Source organism: Schistocerca piceifrons, chromosome 7 (genome assembly GCF_021461385.2).
Source record: "Schistocerca piceifrons isolate TAMUIC-IGC-003096 chromosome 7, iqSchPice1.1, whole genome shotgun sequence".
Lineage (NCBI taxonomy): Eukaryota > Metazoa > Arthropoda > Insecta > Orthoptera > Acrididae > Schistocerca > Schistocerca piceifrons.
Genome location: NC_060144.1, coordinates 191,473,436 through 191,491,229, shown reverse-complemented (window position 1 = coordinate 191,491,229; position 17,794 = coordinate 191,473,436). Strand labels below are relative to the sequence as shown.

At 41.0% G+C, this 17,794-nt stretch overlaps 2 protein-coding genes across 4 annotated transcripts in view; one reads left to right on the top strand and one right to left on the bottom strand.

The window, feature by feature from the left end:
* LOC124805288 (THO complex subunit 2) overlaps positions 1-3,317 on the bottom strand; it is a 318,134-nt gene extending 314,817 nt beyond the window's left edge. For all 3 annotated transcript variants that reach the window (XM_047265797.1, XM_047265799.1, XM_047265798.1), the window contains exon 1: positions 3,225-3,317. In XM_047265797.1, coding sequence (XP_047121753.1) covers positions 3,225-3,289 — 65 coding nt within the window. In that variant the 5' untranslated portion in view covers positions 3,290-3,317. The remainder of the gene's footprint in view (positions 1-3,224) is intronic.
* Positions 3,318-3,534: 217 nt separating this feature from the next.
* Positions 3,535-17,794, top strand: part of LOC124804923 (alkylated DNA repair protein alkB homolog 8) — a 41,152-nt gene continuing 26,892 nt past the window's right edge. Inside the window, exons 1-3 of the mRNA XM_047265299.1 lie at positions 3,535-3,729; positions 3,812-4,043; positions 4,181-4,315. Coding sequence (XP_047121255.1) covers positions 3,586-3,729; positions 3,812-4,043; positions 4,181-4,315 — 511 coding nt within the window. The 5' untranslated portion in view covers positions 3,535-3,585. The remainder of the gene's footprint in view (positions 3,730-3,811; positions 4,044-4,180; positions 4,316-17,794) is intronic.

Below are 17,794 nucleotides of genomic sequence, written 5' to 3'. Positions count from 1 at the left end.
TTCCGTTATGTTTATGTTATTGTGGTGTCGTTTCATGTTACTGGTCTGCTGTTTGTCATGCAGTAAGTCGTTTAATTCAATTAGTAGCTTCTTTTGTTAGGTATGGATATGGCTCCTAAGTTTAATAGTGCATGTGTGCAGGCTGAAATGGGGGACGACACGTTGTCCATCATTAAGTTTCTGCGACTTTTTGGGCTTGAGACGAACATAGTGAAATGCAGCGTATGCAAGCACAATATGTGAGTTGGGGATTAGTGTGTAGCGCCGAAACTTTTATATGGTAAGTAGTCATTTTTTTGGGTCTATTGTTCGTGTGTTATAATGTTCAGTGGGGTTTTTATGTGTTGTTGGGTCGGTGTTATTTACTGCAAGTGTTGGTGGTTGATGATTTGGTATTGTCACTTGTGGTTGATTTATGTATCTTAGGAGGAAGTACTCAATTTCAATTTTTTTGGTATCGTCAGTTGCATTTGAGCTGCATGGTCATGGGAAGTGACCGATTGCTATTTGTCGTTGTTGTTATGTGTGGCTTTGTGTTTTTTGATATCGTGAGCTGTTGTTGACCTATATAGGTCAAGGGAGGTGTTCGGTTCCAGTGTGTCATCGTAGCTGTGTGTGTTTTGGTATTGTGAACTGTTGTTGACCTATATAGGTCAAGGGAAGTGTACAATTCCAATTTGTCATAGCTATGTGTTCTGGTATTGCGAGTTGCTGTTGACCAATATAGGTCAAGGGCAGCATCCGATTCCAGTTTTTGTTGTTTTAGGTATTGGTTTTGTGATATCAATAGTTGCGGTGTGATTATAATTTTTGGAGTAGTTGGTTTTTATTTTGTGGTATCGACAATTGCGGTTGAGTTATGTAGGTGAAGGGAAGTGACCGGTTCCTGCCGATATTGTAAGTGTAGCGGAACTTGGGATTTTGTGGTGTTATTGTGTGGTTTGGGATCATGGTGTGTGTCTGTACGTGTTTATATTTAGTTCATCCCCACCCAAAACTACCAATTTCCCGCACTGGTGCCGTTAGTTCGTTTATATTTTTGGAGAGAGATGTGTGTGTTGGTTTTATATGTATTTTTGTGTTTGTTGTCGTTTATGAAATGATGTCATAGTCACCGTATTGGAGACATTGAGAATGGTCATTTCTGCTTTATTGGCGACATCATGGGTCAAAGCAGATGGGTGGAATCGGACGCTTCTGTATTCCCCAAATGTAGATTACCGGTTTGAAAAATTACAAATGGAGAATGTGTCACAAACAAATTGCAAAACATTATGACACAGTGAGAGATACAGAAAACTCATAATCCAATTTCCATACCTCACTAAATGTGCTGTGCAAGTTCAACAGCCTACTGCTTCAATACTTTTCACACACAAAATGGACTTTACTGGGATACCTGGTCTTAGTACCATAAAAGATACTCTAGTATAGTCAAGTTGCCATATGATGATCCCTGACTGCTAGAAGTGCTGTTGCCACTTTTTAACTATGAAGTGCAAACAACTGCAGGTGAAGATACAACAGCCATCTATAGAGCTGCAACATCACTAAGTTGTTGCCATAGAGACATTTACAAAATCACATTACGTGGCTGTTGGAAGTAAGTGTGTGAAGCAGCTGTGCCCAGCCCACTACAATAGTTAAGAGATCATCTTATGCTGAATTCAACTACATTGAGTTTGTTACCCGAGGGACTGAAGACATCAATCAGTTGCACTAAAATATGTTCAAGTTGTCTACATTATGAAGAAAAATAAATATTCTAAACATTTTGCAAGCAAGAAGACAGCCAGCAACTGTAATAATTCTTAGAATAAAGTTACAAAAGCTTTATAAGCAGCAAACTGAATGGCTTGGTACACCATCTACTTTCTTAATCATAGTAGACCATAGGTTCTACCCAATGAAGTTGTCTTGACAGCAGCATCTGCCAGTACAAGGTGTAGTAAACAAATGTGAAGCCTTGTTAACGTAAATATACTGCAACCATACTGATACGACCATTTTAAGGGAGCTTAATAAGTCTATTTTTCCCATCGCTACACAGCAATTATACCAAACTGCTTAGTCCAACTTATATTTCCAATAAACTTTCTTATGTGAAAGGCTTCGATAGTGGGTGCATAAAAATTTGCAAATATTAGCAAACAATGCACTAATAGTCGAATTTTATTTTAAAATATAGCAAAATCAAAACCAGAAAATGTTCCCATTCTACATGACTGAATTGTATTCTTGACACATGACAATGAACTCTGGAGGCTGGACAGTGTTTCAAATAACAATTGGTTTCACTGGCTTGTATCATGTATTATAATGCCTTCATTAAAAAACTTTATGCGGGAATCTTTCCAATTCCTGCGCTCTCAGAATGACTGTGCATTAATGTATGTAACTGAACATGAACTGTTTTGCAGTAGCCCACTACAGACTATGAAATACAGGTGGTGATGGTGGTAGAACAGGAAAAATAACTTTCTATTGGTAATTAATCAACAATACTTTCTCCTAATGTTTACTGTCAAATAAAATATGTAGCCTGTGATATTTGATGGCGTCACTAACTAAAACACACACACAATCATTCTTTTGGCGCAATGGGCACTACAAATTCACATTTTCACACGATCGAGTCACAACCCACCTTCCAGGCAAGAGGTTTCATAATACTAACTTACTATAACTGGCAATAAAGAGTAATTTCATGTGTATTAACTATTATTGTGCATAGCTGGTTTGTCAGCTACTAACGCAATATTTGTTTATGCCTCAATTCGTTAAGTATTTTGGTTCAACGTAAAGATTTGAACTTCCATTAAGGGCAGTTTCGTCATTTCATTGGTTTTAAACACACGTATGTTTTACATTCACGCATTTCTGCTAGCTGTTTTGAAAATTTTTTAAAGTTAGAACAATGCTGAACCTGCCTGCCTATTCCATTGAGCTACAATGCCAACATTTAACGTCTCAAAGCACCGCCAATGTAACGAATAAAAAACAAGACATACAAAACTATTGTTTTTCGCTATCCTGACACTTGCTGTAACAGGTTTATATAAAAAAATAACTTATTTAAGGTACATCTGAACTACTCAACACCTGGAAGCGGTTCGAAGACGATTACCATTTAAAGCTATAATCTTCACTAGATATGAGGCATTTGCAACACAACACACGATATTTTAAATAAATATATTAATATTCTGTCAGAGTCGACTTACTAATCATTTTTTCCTTGTTTTTCCCAGTTTTTCCATATCTCACATCCAACCACCGAAACAGCCATTTTGAACAAACTACAATCTCAAAAACGCCGTCACAGATATGGACGAATTGTTTCAAAATTACTAGCTCAATATCAAGTACGCAAAATACACATCAAAGTAATTAGCCTCCGTTGTTATATTAAAAGTTATTTTAAACATATTTTACAGCTTTACGTTGAAGTAATATTTATCAACAAACTCAGCAAAAAATCCTCAAATTCGCCATAGATATTCATAAATCATATAGTAGTTGTTCTATAAACTGTGCAAGGTGTTTGGTTGTAAACATTAAACATATGTTCTTTCGGCCGTCGATATGTATGGAGACAGTGATTTAGCTATGGAGAACACCAACATCAGCAGTTACAAGCGAGGTAGAAAAGCTAAACGTAAACAGACGAGATATGCTAGTATGCTTCTACGAGACACAGGAATAAAGTGCGTTGATGTACCAACAACGGTAAGTAGCATTATTCAACTACTGCTTACTGTTCCCAAATGATGTAGCATCTTTCCTGGTAGTTAAATGACTTTGTTTCCAGAATTTGTTCATTGGTAACGCAGGGCTAGTCAGCGGAATGAAAAGAGAGAGTTTGCTGGAGATGTTTTCATCATATGGACTTGTAGAAGAAATTGTTATGCTACCAGGGAAATCGTACAGCTTCATTGTGTACCAGGAACCTTCGGCAGCAGCTCTTGCATATAACGCTGTCCATGGCAAGCAGCTGAAAGAATTTAATATGAGATGTCTGTATTTGGCATACACAGAAAAACGTGAGTTCATTAGATTCGTGTCCTCAGTCGTTTATGCCTTTCAGTTATATGTTAAATCAAAAATAATAATTTTGATTTGATTAGTTCCTTATTGGTTGTCGACCTCATCTAGATAACTTTATTTCTCAAATTTGCAGTGCCAGATACCCAAAAACTAAACATTAGCAATACTCTTCCATCTGGAATAGAAGTACTTGAAGATTTTGTGACATGGGATGAAGAAAATGTGATTTTGAATTGTATTGACTGGTCAGAAAATGAAACTGATTCAGGTATATCATTTATCTTGCCAACTTTATAACATTAACATTATGTTTGTGGTGGTATCTTCCACTTGTTTAGCCACCAAACCATAAATTGCTTGATGTTCTTATAATAAATAATTTATATTAGGCGTAATTATTTTTAAAAATTAATGATTTGTAGGATTTCTCTCCAATTGCAATCGATTTTGCGATTTGACAAACAGTTACAATCAATAGGTGTAATCTCTCAGTGAATGATAAGAATTGTAATAATAATCAAACAATAATGTACGCTGCTTTTAAACATTTTGACACTCAAACTGCCTAGGCCTCATATATTTCTTTTTCTAACCTACCTAAACAACTCTAGTATATAATTTTAATAGTTTTTCGATTGATAATAAAATGACTGCAATATGTAGGATATTGATGTAGTTACTTTATTTGACATTTACTTATAAATAATGGACTGGCTGAATAAAAACGAAGTATGTAGGTCAGAATTTGAAAGAGAAAGGAAAGGGGGTAGTGTCAGAATGCTGCCTTTTCTTACATTTAGAGCATAGTTTATTTTCTTGAAGTATTACAGGCTTGATCATGATAGACCAAACCCAAATAATAAACACTGTGTCAGTTTACCTGTCCCATCACTTTTCCCACCCTTTGTTCCACGTGAATGTCAGATGAGTATATCTAAAATTGCATCACTTATAGCTCCCTACATGGAAAAAAAGCTAGTTTATATTTGTTTTGGTTCATCTTTGCTTTTCAGATGTTAAGTAATTGTTAACCGACATAAGGTAGACAAACCAGTCTTTATACGTACCTAAATTAATCCTTGTTCCATAGATCATGAATACGACATTTTGTAATTATGCGGAATGTGTCACTTCAACATAAGTTTCCTTTACAGAAAATAATTATTTTTTTTTCAGTTACTACTGCATATCTAAGAATTCTTGTATTGAGTAGGAGGAGTTGTCATTCAGAAATTCTTTTAATTTGCTTATAAATGCTAGTTGACTATCTGTCAGACTTTTAATACTACTTGCAAATAACCAAAGATTTTTGTGGCAGCATAATTCACCCCTTTCTGTGCCAAAGTGAGATTTAATCCAGAATAGAAAATTTCTTCTAGTGTTGTAGCTATGCACTTCACTGTTGTTTTTGAATTGGGATGGGTTATTAATGACAAATTTCATAAGTGAATATATGTATTGTGGAGGTACTGTGAATATCCCGAGTTCCTTAAATAAATGTGTGCAAGGTGATTTTGGGTGGGCTCCAGCTATTCTGATTACACACTTTTGTGCAATTGTGCACTATTGTGAGAAGATTTGTGTAGGTTCTCAACTCATTCCTTGAAAATATAAAGTTTTATAGTATATAGCTCTCTTACTTTTACTGAATATCTTAAATTGTTAATACTACTAAAAAAAAAAAAAGAGCCACATCGGCACGACAAGCTTTTGCAATGTAAGATTATCATGTATACTAGTCATTAACACTCTTATTGACAGTTAGCTGAACATAGATTTAAAGGATTCTACGTAGTTTTATGGGAATTAGAATATGAAGATATGTTTTGAGTTAGGGAACAATGCAATAAGCATTCTCTGAATGGAACCTGTACAAATGTAGGGTCATCTGAGTACATGACCATCTGTGGTGGGATGGGACAGTTGATTGGCCATGACATTGATAAGTGAACCATTCCAGTATGCTCCTGAAATCATTTAGGAAAACCAAAATCAGGATGCCTGAACAGACTAAACTGCTTCAGGACAACTGTCAGCATGACCAATGACGTCATCAAGTAGATTATACAATATGGCAGCCATGACGTCTACATCTATACTCTGCAAGCCACCATGAGATGCATAGCAGAGGGTACGCCCCTTTGTACCAGCTATTAGGGTTTCTTCCTGTTCCGTTCACATATAGAGCATGGGAAGAATGATCATTTGAATGCCTCTGTGTGTGCAATAATTATTATGATCTTATCCTCACAATTCCTGTGTGAGCGATACATAGGATGTTGTAGTATACCCCTGGATTAATAATTTAAAGCCGATTCTTGAAGCTTTGTTAATAGACTTTCTCGGGATAGTACCTGTCTCTTCAAGAGTCTGCCATTTCAGTTCCTTCAGTATCTCTGTAACACTTCCACAAATTAAACGAACCTGTGAACATTGGTGCTGCCCTTCTCTGTATACGTTCAATATCCACGGTTAGTCCTAGTTCACTCATTACACACACTTTGACACAAATAATGGGAAAAATATTTAACTGCAGAAACTAATGGGAAACATCGAGAATTAGGGATCTACATCTACATCCATACTCCGCAAGCCACCTGACGGTATGTGGTGGAGGGTACCTTGAGCACCCTATCGGTTCTCCCTTCTATTCCAGTCTCGTATTGTTCATGGAAAGAAGGATTGTCGGTATGCCTCTGTATGGACTCTAATCTCTCTGATTTTATCCTCATGGTCTCTTCGCGAGATGTACGTAGGAGGGAGCAATATACTGCTCGACTCCTCGGTGAAGGTATGTTCTCGAAACTTCAACAAAAGCCCGTGCCAAGCTACTGAGCGTCTCTCCTGCAGAGTCTTCCACTGGAGTTTATCTATCATCTCCGTAATGCTTTTGCAGTTTTTGGGGTGGGGCTGGAGGGGAACTAAATATATGATAGTCCTAATAATGAAGACATGTTGAAACATATATTACCAAATGCAAAGATCAAACAAACAAAATCCTCAGTGTTCATCAAAACTACAGTACTATAACTGCATTGAGTGGGGAACTGATATTAGAAATTTCACTCGACCTGTATGTCTCAATTAAAGTCCACAATACCATGAACCCACACATAGCTCCAAAATCTGGTGCCAGAAATTTCACTTGGTGCACACAGCTCAGACAAAATCAACAATACCACAAAATCACACACAAATCCGGTATTTAACACTTCACTTGATTTATAAGGCTAAAACAAAGTCTGTGGTACAATAAAAATGTGACGTTAATAGTTGAGGTAAAACAAGCCAATGCAATTACCAGTAATTGACAACACAAACCAAAAATTCATGAAAACTTAAACCGCCGCCAGTTTTGATAGATAAGAAATGCACTGTCATACACATCAATACACATACCGTAGGTACTGTAATAATCAAGTAAAACTACAGGAAAAATCCTTACCAATCATGGCTACCAATATATAAATCTAAGCTGTCCAACCCCGCTCCCCCCCCCCCCCCCTCTCACACACACACACACACACAAATAAAATACAAAACAATCTCACCCCGTCACCCTTCAAAGAAAAAAATCGCTCACCTACCGTTTAATGCCCACATTATCAACAAAAGCCAAACATAAATATGTTGTTGTTGTTGTCTTCAGTCCTGAGGCTGGTTTGCTGCAGCTCTCCATGCTACTCTATCCTGTGCAAGCTTATTCATCTCCCAGTAACTACTACAACCTACATCCTTTTGAATCTGCTTAGTGTATTCATCTCTTGGTCTCCCTCTAAGATTTTTACCCTTCACGCTGCCCTCCAATACTAAATTGGTGATCCCTTGATACCTCGGAACATGTCCTACCAGCCGATCCCTTCTTCTAGTCAAGTTGTGCCACAAACTTCTCTTCTCCCCAATCCTATTCAATACTTCCTCATTAGTTATGTGATCTACCCATCTAATCTTCAACATTCTTCTGTAGCACCACGTTTCAAAAGCTTCTGTTCTCTTCTTGTCCGAACTATTTATCGTCCATGTTTCACTTCCATACATGGCTACACTCCATACGAATACTTTCAGAAATGACTTCCTGACACTTAAATCTATACTCGATGTTAACAAATTTCTCTTCTTCAGAAATGCTTTCCTTGCCATTGCCAGTCTACATTTTATATCCTCTCTTCTTCGACCATCATCAGTTATTTTGCTCCCCAAATAGCAAAACTCCTTTACTACTTTAAGTGTCTCATTTCCTAATCTAATTCCCTCATAAATATATCTAACATAAAATAACAATTTATAAAATGCCGCTAAAAATCTGTCAAAAATGTTCCACCAGTTCAGTTGAAACCCAGTATTAAAACTAAATAACTACTAACTAAACTCCATCCAAATAGGTCTCAGAAGACCCTAATGTTACTGATCGACTGCCGTGTCATCCGCAGCCTATAGGCATCACTAGATACGAGTATGGAGGGGCATGTGTTCAGCTCACCATTCTCCCGGCTATTGTCAGTTTTCGTGACTGGAGCCACTACTTAATGAAGTAGCTCCTCAGTTGTTCTCACAAGGGCTGAGTGCGCCCCGCTTGCCAACAGTACACGGCATACAAGTCCTAGCCAAGCCCGACAGCGCTTAACTTTGGTGATCTGATGGGAACCGGTGTTATCACTGTGGCAAAGCTGTTGGCCGTTAAAATTAAACAACCTTTCCTGAACAGATTGATTGCAGACATCATGTGATGAAAGAGATGTGTCAACTGAATATGAAATGTTTTGCTGAATTTTTTGTTCAGTTAAATCCTTAAAACAGTCCTCTGGATTGTCTACCTCAGTTCTTTTCTTCCAGTAATCTTTTGTTTGTTCACTGAGTTTTTTCTTCATGTGTTCTGTGCATTTCAGCCTCAGGGAAACAACTGTTGTTAACTTCTTATCCCACAAAAGATCTTTCTTGTTAATCTACTGCCTTGCATTTGATATAAATGTCCAAATATACATGTCTTCTTTTCCTCATTATATGTTTTGAGACATTCCATCATTCCTAAGTAATTTCCAAACTATTCGCCCTTCCAGTATTTCTAATTTATCTAAGTTACACTATAATGTTAGATATTTGCAGATAGATATTCTAGCTTCACCACTGCACTGTAATGCCTTGTTTTTGTATTTTTAGACAGTCATTTTTTGTTGTCGAAGTCTTTTGTTATACTGTGTGCCATTTTTGTTCCCTCCCCAAAGATATTTAATTTTTTAACCTCTTCAGTTTGTTTTCAGAAATTTTGTTGCACTTTTAAGACAGTTATTTTATTTTATTTCTGTAGAGATTCTTAAAGACAGTATGCTGTCTATTTCTTCAAATAAATTAATTTGTTTTACAACAGCTGTCATATTTTTTAGAAAGTGTAGCACAGTCATCTGCAAAAGTGAAGCAGTTTAGTCCAATGTTTTTGTTGAAATCTTATAGTGATTCAATTTTTCATTCAAAATTCTCACTATTTTTTTTATAGAAAGCAGTTAAAAAGAATTACGGATAGATCATAACATTGCCATGCTCCTGCATTTCTTTCTAAGGGCCGAGATATGTCTCCAATGAATTTCACTTCAGATTTCGTAAATGCTTCACAAATTGGATTTGCTTATTTAGACGTTCAACCAAATTCTCATATTATTTTATCCATAGTTTAAACAATAGAAAATTCAGAGTGGGATGTAACAATATTATGAAAAATGAGAGTAGCAACTATCCTTTTCATAATATTGTTACGTTTTATCCATAGTTCGTCTGTTTATGGAATTGTATGCCTTTTTAAATTGGCAAACGTCACTACAGTAACTTTCCAATTAAGTTGTCTGTGCCAAATCATTGACTTTATATTAAATATGTCTTCAGAATGTGATCTGCTCTTCTCAAAATCACCTAATCACCTCGATACTCACCAAAATGACTTTCAAATGTCATTTATACCAAATTTAGTAAAATCTCAGAAAATGTAAACGGTGTCAAAGAAATTCCTCTGTAGTTGCTAATGTTTTGTTTATTGCCTGTCTAATGTAGAGGATGTATCAGGCTACCTTCCACACTACAGGAATTTTTTTCTGTTTTCTGTATTTTCTCAAAGATTAATTTTAGCTCCTTTTTTATTTCCAATAGAGGTCATGTAAAGAGTTCTAGTAACATTATCTTTTTTTAGGATTTCGATGAGTACTTCAATTTCCTTGGGAGTTGTAGGTAAATCTTCATCTATATTTTCTTGAGTATTTGTGAATTCCGGTCAATTAAGAAGCTGATCAAAATGTTTTGCAGTTATGAGGGACATTTCATAAATAATGCATGGGTTGGTAGTACTGTGGTTTGTTTGCTGTAACAACAATGAAAATTACAGAGATAGAGTTGTGAGTTTGAGGAAGTAACACAGGTTTTTGTTTTTCGCTGTGTACTCCAACATAAAATTGGCGAGCGGTAGAAATGGACCCTGCAGAGTTCTTAGGTACTGTGACTGTTGAAAACCAGGAGGTCATACATCTAGAACTAAACTTTACACGGTGAAAATCCGGCAGAAATATGTAGTGCAAGTGAAGTTTGTGGTGAGTTTTGGGCTAATAGTTTTCATGGTGGTGATACAAGCATAGATGATAAACCCAAGACACGAAAGGCCAAAAATATCGAAAGGTGAACGAAGTGCTAAACTTGTGGCAGATGCCCTTGAAGAAGATCGCCGTGTGACTTGTGAGGACCTCTCTGGAGCCACAGGAATTCCCTCAACATCATTATTCCATATTCTGATAAATGATTGGAAGTAGAGAAAAATGTCTGAGAGATGGGTCTCACACTATTTTACTGCTGAAGAGAAGCAGAAATGCCTGGACATTGCACCCTTGCTCAAACAATGATTCAACTGTGAAGGTCAAGGGTTCTTGTTTGAATTGTCATTATCAATGAAACATGGATTAGAGACTTTGAACCAAAGTTGAAATCACAGTCCAATGAGGAGAGCTTCAGATTCTCCACATCGAAAATACTTTCAACACTCTTAGTCAAAGCTCAAGCAAATAATGATTTCTGCTTATTATCACCAAGGAATCATCATGACAGAGTCCCATGTGTAACAAGTGTCACAGAAGTCGCATGAGTCCACCAACCTTCAGTTCCCGAAGTTGAGAAAATGTATGCATGCACGTCATTATCTTTCTCTGGAAGAGCTTTCTACCACTATAACCTGAGCCATTCAACAGGTGAACAGAAGTGGTGTCATGGATGGAATAATAGAGCTTATGAGACATTTGGGATTCAGTCATAGAGAAGCAGAGAGACTGAATTGAAGGACTGTAAAGATATATTGAAGGGAAAAAAGTGGAAGTAAAAACAAAAAAGTGTGCATTGTTTATGAAATGTCCCTCATACTTCACAGTTTTCAGTGTTTCTTAAGCCACGTCTGCCATTTTCATTTATCAAACCTGGACTTCATGTTTGGTATTAATCATGGGTATTATTTTTTGGAAAGGTGGCTCAGTGGGTAGCACACTGGACTCACATTTGGAAGGACAATGGTTCAAATCCCCATTCAGCCATCCAGATTTAGGTTTTCCATGATTTCCCTAAATCACATCAAGCAAATGCCAGAATGATTCCTTTGAAAAGTTTTCCTTCTCCATTTTTTCCTTATGTGGGTTCTTGTCTCCAATGAAGACAATGTCGAGTAGACATTAAATACTAATCTTCCTTCATTTTTACTACTGTGCTCATCCACTTTGTCATCATGTTCAGTGCATTTAACACCTTGTGTATCTGTCTGTATTCACATTAGTAGTATCTAAGCATTCAATGCTGCCCCTTGAGACTTTGCCATTGCCTTGAGACTTCAGCTCTTCTTCTAAGTTACATTAGCATTCTGCTGTCTTTTTTAGCATTTCATTCCGCTTTTAAGTCAGTGTTTGATTCATCTAGTTTACCATCTAAGTCAGCAAGAGTTTTCAATAACTCTTCCATTGACCAATTGTTATTGGCATACACTTACAGCAATAATAATTCTACAAAAGCCTCCTCCCAGTCAACATTGACAACATGTGAGTGACTTTGTTACAAAAATGAAACTAATCTTTTGAACACAAAATTCACTTCAAACGTCCCTAATCTGCACCATCACCCAAATCTCCCTTCTCAGTTCACATGGTGTACATAATTAAAGTTCCAGTTTCAAAATGGTTTAGAAATAGACCACTGCACAGAATGACGTCAAATTAGAACAGCATATTATTGGAAATGGTGTCGGTGGCCGGGAGTTACCAGGCGGGAAGTGCAAGTCTTATTGAGTGCGACGCCACGTTGGGTGACTTGCGCGTCGACAATGGGGATGAAATGATGATGAGGACAGCACAACACCCAGTCCCTGAGGGAGAAAATCTCCCACTCTAGCCGGGAATCGAACCCGGGCTCCCGTACGTGGCATTCCAACACGCTGACCATTCAGCTAAGGGGGTGGACCAGCATATTATTGACACATGGGAAAACATCATGAAGCAAAAAATAAAATAAACAAAGGTGTTAGCAGTATGTGGCACTTTAAGTGTCTTCATGTAAGTGGAGTCAGCTACAAATGACAGATGAATCATGATACAATGGCTATGGTTTGAGTTTCATATTACACCATCCTCACTGTTCAACGCACATGACTCCACAAGTTTGGCAGTTAACAGTTGTAGCACAGTTCTAGGTAAGCCCATCCACCCCAGTTAGGTCATACCACATTGGATGGAAAAATCAGTTTTTAATTGTCCTGGGGCCAAAAACCACACGAAAAGCAAAATGACTTTGCTTTCTAATTGTCATGGGACTGGCGCAAGACATGTTCAGTATGCTGCCCACCACTTTCTGCCACAAGTTGAAATTGAGAAACAGCTTGTTCCACAACAGATAGGAGTGTCTCAGTGGTAATGTGTTGTGCGAATCATGCCTTCAGTTCAGAAACATTTGTAATTGGAGCACTGAACGCAGCATCTTTAGGATAATCCCACAGCCAGAAGCCACATAGATTAAGGCTGGATGATTGGGATGGCCAGGCTGTAGGGAAATGATGGCTGATAATTCTAGCATTTCCAAAATGTCTCTGCAGCAACCTTCACTGGCTGTGCAATGTGCAGACGAGCATCATCGTGCATGAAATGATACTACCCACATGTCCACAATGTTGAAGGGTTAGAATGACATTGCTGCACGAAAGACTCTCATTGCTTTAACCAGTGATGGTACAGGTAAGAGGATGCACAGGACTATTCTCTTGTAGGGAGGGGGGACTGCCCTGAGACAAATGATGCCATCAGCTTACACCACACACTCAGAGCGATCCCCCCAGGGGGTCCACAACTCTTTTGTGGACACATGCGTGGCGAGCACGGGACCCCGAGCTAATGTGGCCCTCCTTCCTTTCTGGGCTGCATACCTTCCCTTTCCGCATCCTTCCCCGTCCCCCATCTTCGCCCCACCCCCCTCACCTCTGGCTCTTTCCTTCCCTTTCTCCCCCTCTGGGAGTATGGTTTGTGCCTACGTCCGGAGACGGACGCTCGAAACTGTTACAAATTCCTTGCTTTCTACATTTGCAAGTCTTCGTCCTTCCTCTGTCCTTCTCTTTTCCTTCCCTCTTCTCTTTGCCCTTTTCTCCGCTGCGGCGTTTGAGACCCCTCTTCTTTCCTTTCCCTTTCTCTTTTTTCCTCCCTGAGCGTGTCTGAAGGCTGACCCACGCACTTCGATGCGTAGCCGGTGACGGGGTAACGCGTAATTCCCCGCCCCGGGTAGACAGGTAGGACACGTACGTACCCCCTGGTAACGGCCAGGCCCAGGGAGGGGTGATTACCCGAGCTGATACCTTCCGAAAGTGCCGATTGGTCCCTCCGTCCGTTTGTCGGGAGGTGTGACCTGAGGTGTGAACAATCACCTAAGGCGGGAGTGCCCTCAGAGAGAGCCCCCACAAGGGAGGAGCGCGCCATCGGAGACGCTGGTAATCATGGGGGATTCTTCCGCAATGGTTTCCTCACCTCCCACTATGTCTGCTCACAAGCATAAGTTCACTGAGTCTCAGCCACAGACAGTTCTTCCATCGTTGCCACAGTTCCTTGTTGTTTCTCGGTCTGACGAAGGTCACGTCTTCTCCACGGTCAACCCTTTCATTATTCAGAAAGGTGTCGACGCAATTGCAGGTCCTGTAAAGTCTTGTTCCAGATTACGGAATGGCACCCTGTTGTTAGAAACAGTCAGTGCCCTCCAGGCACAAAAATTGCTGCGTACGTCTCTGCTCCACACCTTCCCTGTCCGGGTGGAACCGCACTGTACCTTAAATTCCTCGTGTGGAGTCGTTTATACACGCTCCCTCGATGGATTGTCTGACGAAGAAATTCAGCACTACCTGTCTGACCAGGGCGTAACGGCTGTTCATAGAGTTATGAAAAGGGTTGACATGAACATCATTCCAACCCGCACTGTCTTCTTGACATTTGACAAAGTTCAACTCCCATCGAAAATCAAAGCAGGCTATGAGATAATTCCGTTCGCCCTTACGTCCCAAACCCTACGCATTGCTATCGGTGTCAGCGGTTCAATCACACCAGCCAGTCCTGTTCCAATCCAGCCAAATGTGTTACGTGTGGCAAGGATGCCCATGAGGGTGCTTGTCCACCTCCATCCCCTTGCTGCATCAACTGTATGGGTGACCACGCTGCTTCCTCTCGAGATTTCCCCGTTTTTAAGGACGAAAAGCTCATCCAGGAAATAAGAGTGAAGGAAAAGGTGTCGACCTTTGCTGCTCGAAAATTATTCGCCAGTCGACAGCCCACCGTGCCTCAGACAGGAAAATACAGCACTGTCCTTGCTTCTCCTCGGCCAACAAAGGAGGCGGCCACACAGACTAGCGACCTCACCTTTAGTGCCATGGTCGTCAGATCGGCCAGCGCAAAGATCGCCCATTCAACCTCACCACTTTCGCCTGCCCACTCTATGGCTCACCCTTCGTCGGGTTCTGCTAAATCTCGAGCCCAAAAGTCAGACACCAAGACTTCGAAAAAAGAGCATACTCGTGAAGAGTTTTTACGTATCGCAACTTCACAACCATCGGTTCCTCCTTCATCTAAACATCATACTTCCAAGAAGGCTACAAAGAAACCCAGTTCCTCTCCTTCTCCGCCAAGGCGTGTCCCATCTACAGCACCACCTGGCGGAAATCGCCCTCGGACGTCTTCTGTGTCGCCGAGGCGCAGGATCAGGATCTTCTGCCTTCGGCTGAATGCCATTCCATGCTGTCGGTCGCAAGCTCTGAGCAGTCGTTGAGTTGACAGCACCCTTGGTCACATTCCTCCATTTTCTGTTTGCCCTATGTCCATTATTCACTGGAATATCCGCGGTATTCGAGCCAATCGGGATGAATTGTCGATCCTCTTGCGATCCTACTCGCCGGTCATCTTCTGTCTTCAGGAAACAAAGCTGCGTCCCCATGACCGCTTTGTTCTCCCTCATTTTCAGTCCGTCCGATATGATCTCCCCTCTGTTGCAGGCACTCCAGCCCATGGAGGACTCATGATTCTTCTCAGTGATACTCTCCATTATCACCCAATCCACTTAAACACTTCCTTCCAAGCTGTTGCCGTCTGTCTTTCCCTTTCTGGATACACGTTCTCTCTTTGTACTGTATACATTCCATCGTCCACACCAATGGCACGAGCTGATCTCCTTCATCTTCTTGGTCAGCTTCCACCCCCCTATTTGCTGGTTGGGGACTTCAATGCCCACCACTCGCTTTGAGGATCTCCACATCCTTGTCCACGTGGCTCACTATTGCTAGACATCTTCCACCAAGCGGATCTAGTTTGCCTCAACACTGGGGTCCCTGCATTTTTATCTGCCTCCACGACAAATTTATCTCATTTGGACCTTGCGGTCTGTACTGTTCCGCTAGCCCGGCGCTTCGAATGGAATGGTTCGCCCTTGATGATACATACTCGAGTGACCACTTTCCATGTTTCCTTCGACTGCAGCCTCAACTGCCATACATGCGCCCGCGACGCTGGAAGTTTGCCCAAGCTGGTTGGACACTTTTTTTCGTCTCTAGCGACATTCGATGACCGTCACTTTCCCAGCGTCGACGATGAGGTCACCCATATTACCGACATTATTCTTACAGCTGCGGAACATTCAATACCACGCACCTCCGAATTGCCCCGGCACCCCCCAGTTCCTTGGTGGAACGAGGCATGCCGTAATGCAATACGTGAGCGGCGACGTGCTCTCCGTGTTTTCCACCACCATCCTACTTTGGCCAACTGTATCTGCTATAAGCAGTTCCTTGCGCGATGCCGTCATGTCATCCGCGATAGCAAGAAGGCAAGCTGGAAATTCTTTATTAGCTCATTTAACACCTTCACTCCCTCCTCGGAAGTTTGGAGTCGGTTTCGACGGTTCTCAGGCGCGCCTAGTTTCTCCCCGGTCTCTGGGCTCACTGTCGCGCATGATACATTCGTGGACCCCGTCGCAATTTCTAACTCATTGGGTCAGCACTTTGCGGAGATTTCGAGCTCTTCCAATTACCCGCCAGCGTTTCTCCGAAGAAACGTGCAGCGGAAGTGCAACCTCTTGCTTTCTCCTCTCAAAATCGCGAAAGCTATAATACTGTTTTCTCCTTGCGGGAACTCTCTTCTTCTCGCTCCTCCGCCCCAGGACCGGATGGTATCCACTTCCAAATGTTGCTGCATTTATCAACCCATAGTCTGCGTTACCTCCTTCGCCTTTATAATCGAATTTGGACCGGCAGTACTTTTCCCAGACCACGGCGGGAAGCTATCGTCGTTCCTGTTCCGAAACCTGGAAAGGACAAACATCTCCCCTCTAGCTATTGCCCCATTTCTCTCACAAGTAGTGTCTGTAAGGTTTTGAAGCGTATGGTGAATTACCGTTTAGCGTGGTGGCTGGAATCCCGCAGTCTTTTAACACCTGCCCAATGCGGATTCCGAAAGCATCGTTCTGCAGTTGACCATCTTGTTGCTCTCTCCACTTATATCATGAACAATTTTCTCCGGAAACGCCAAACAGTAGCAATATTTTTTGATCTGGAGAGAGCATACGATACCTGTTGGAGGACAGGCATCCTCCGCACACTGTTCTCTTGGGGCTTTCGAGGTCGGCTACCCCTTTTTCTTCGCGAATTTATGGCAGAGCGCACATTTAGGGTGCGGGTGAACACTACTCTCTCCCGTACTTTCTCCCAAGAAAACGGGGTACCCCAGGGCTCCATGCTGAGTGTTGTACTGTTTGCCATTGCCATCAATCCAATTATGGATTGTCTCCTTCCTGATGTCTCGGGCTCCCTCTTTGTGGACGATTTTGCGATCTACTACAGCTCTCAACAGACCAGCCTTCTTGAACGACGTCTTCAAGGATGTCTCGATCGCCTCCACTCTTGGAGCATCGAAACCGGCTTCCGTTTCTCTCCCAGTAAGACCGTTTGTGTTAATTTTTGGCGACGTAAGGAGTTTCTTCCGCCCTCCTTACATCTAGGTCCTGCCAACCTTCTGTTTTCAGACGTCGCTAAATTCTTGGGTCTTATGTTTGACAGAAAACTGTGCTGGTCCTCCCACGTTTCCTATCTTTTGACTCGCTGTCTGCGATCCCTTAACACCCTCCGTGTTCTGAATGGTACCTCCTGGGGAGCGGACCGAGTGGTCCTTCTCCGCCTCTATCGCACCTTAGTGCGCTCGAAATTGGATTATGGAAGCATAGTCTACTC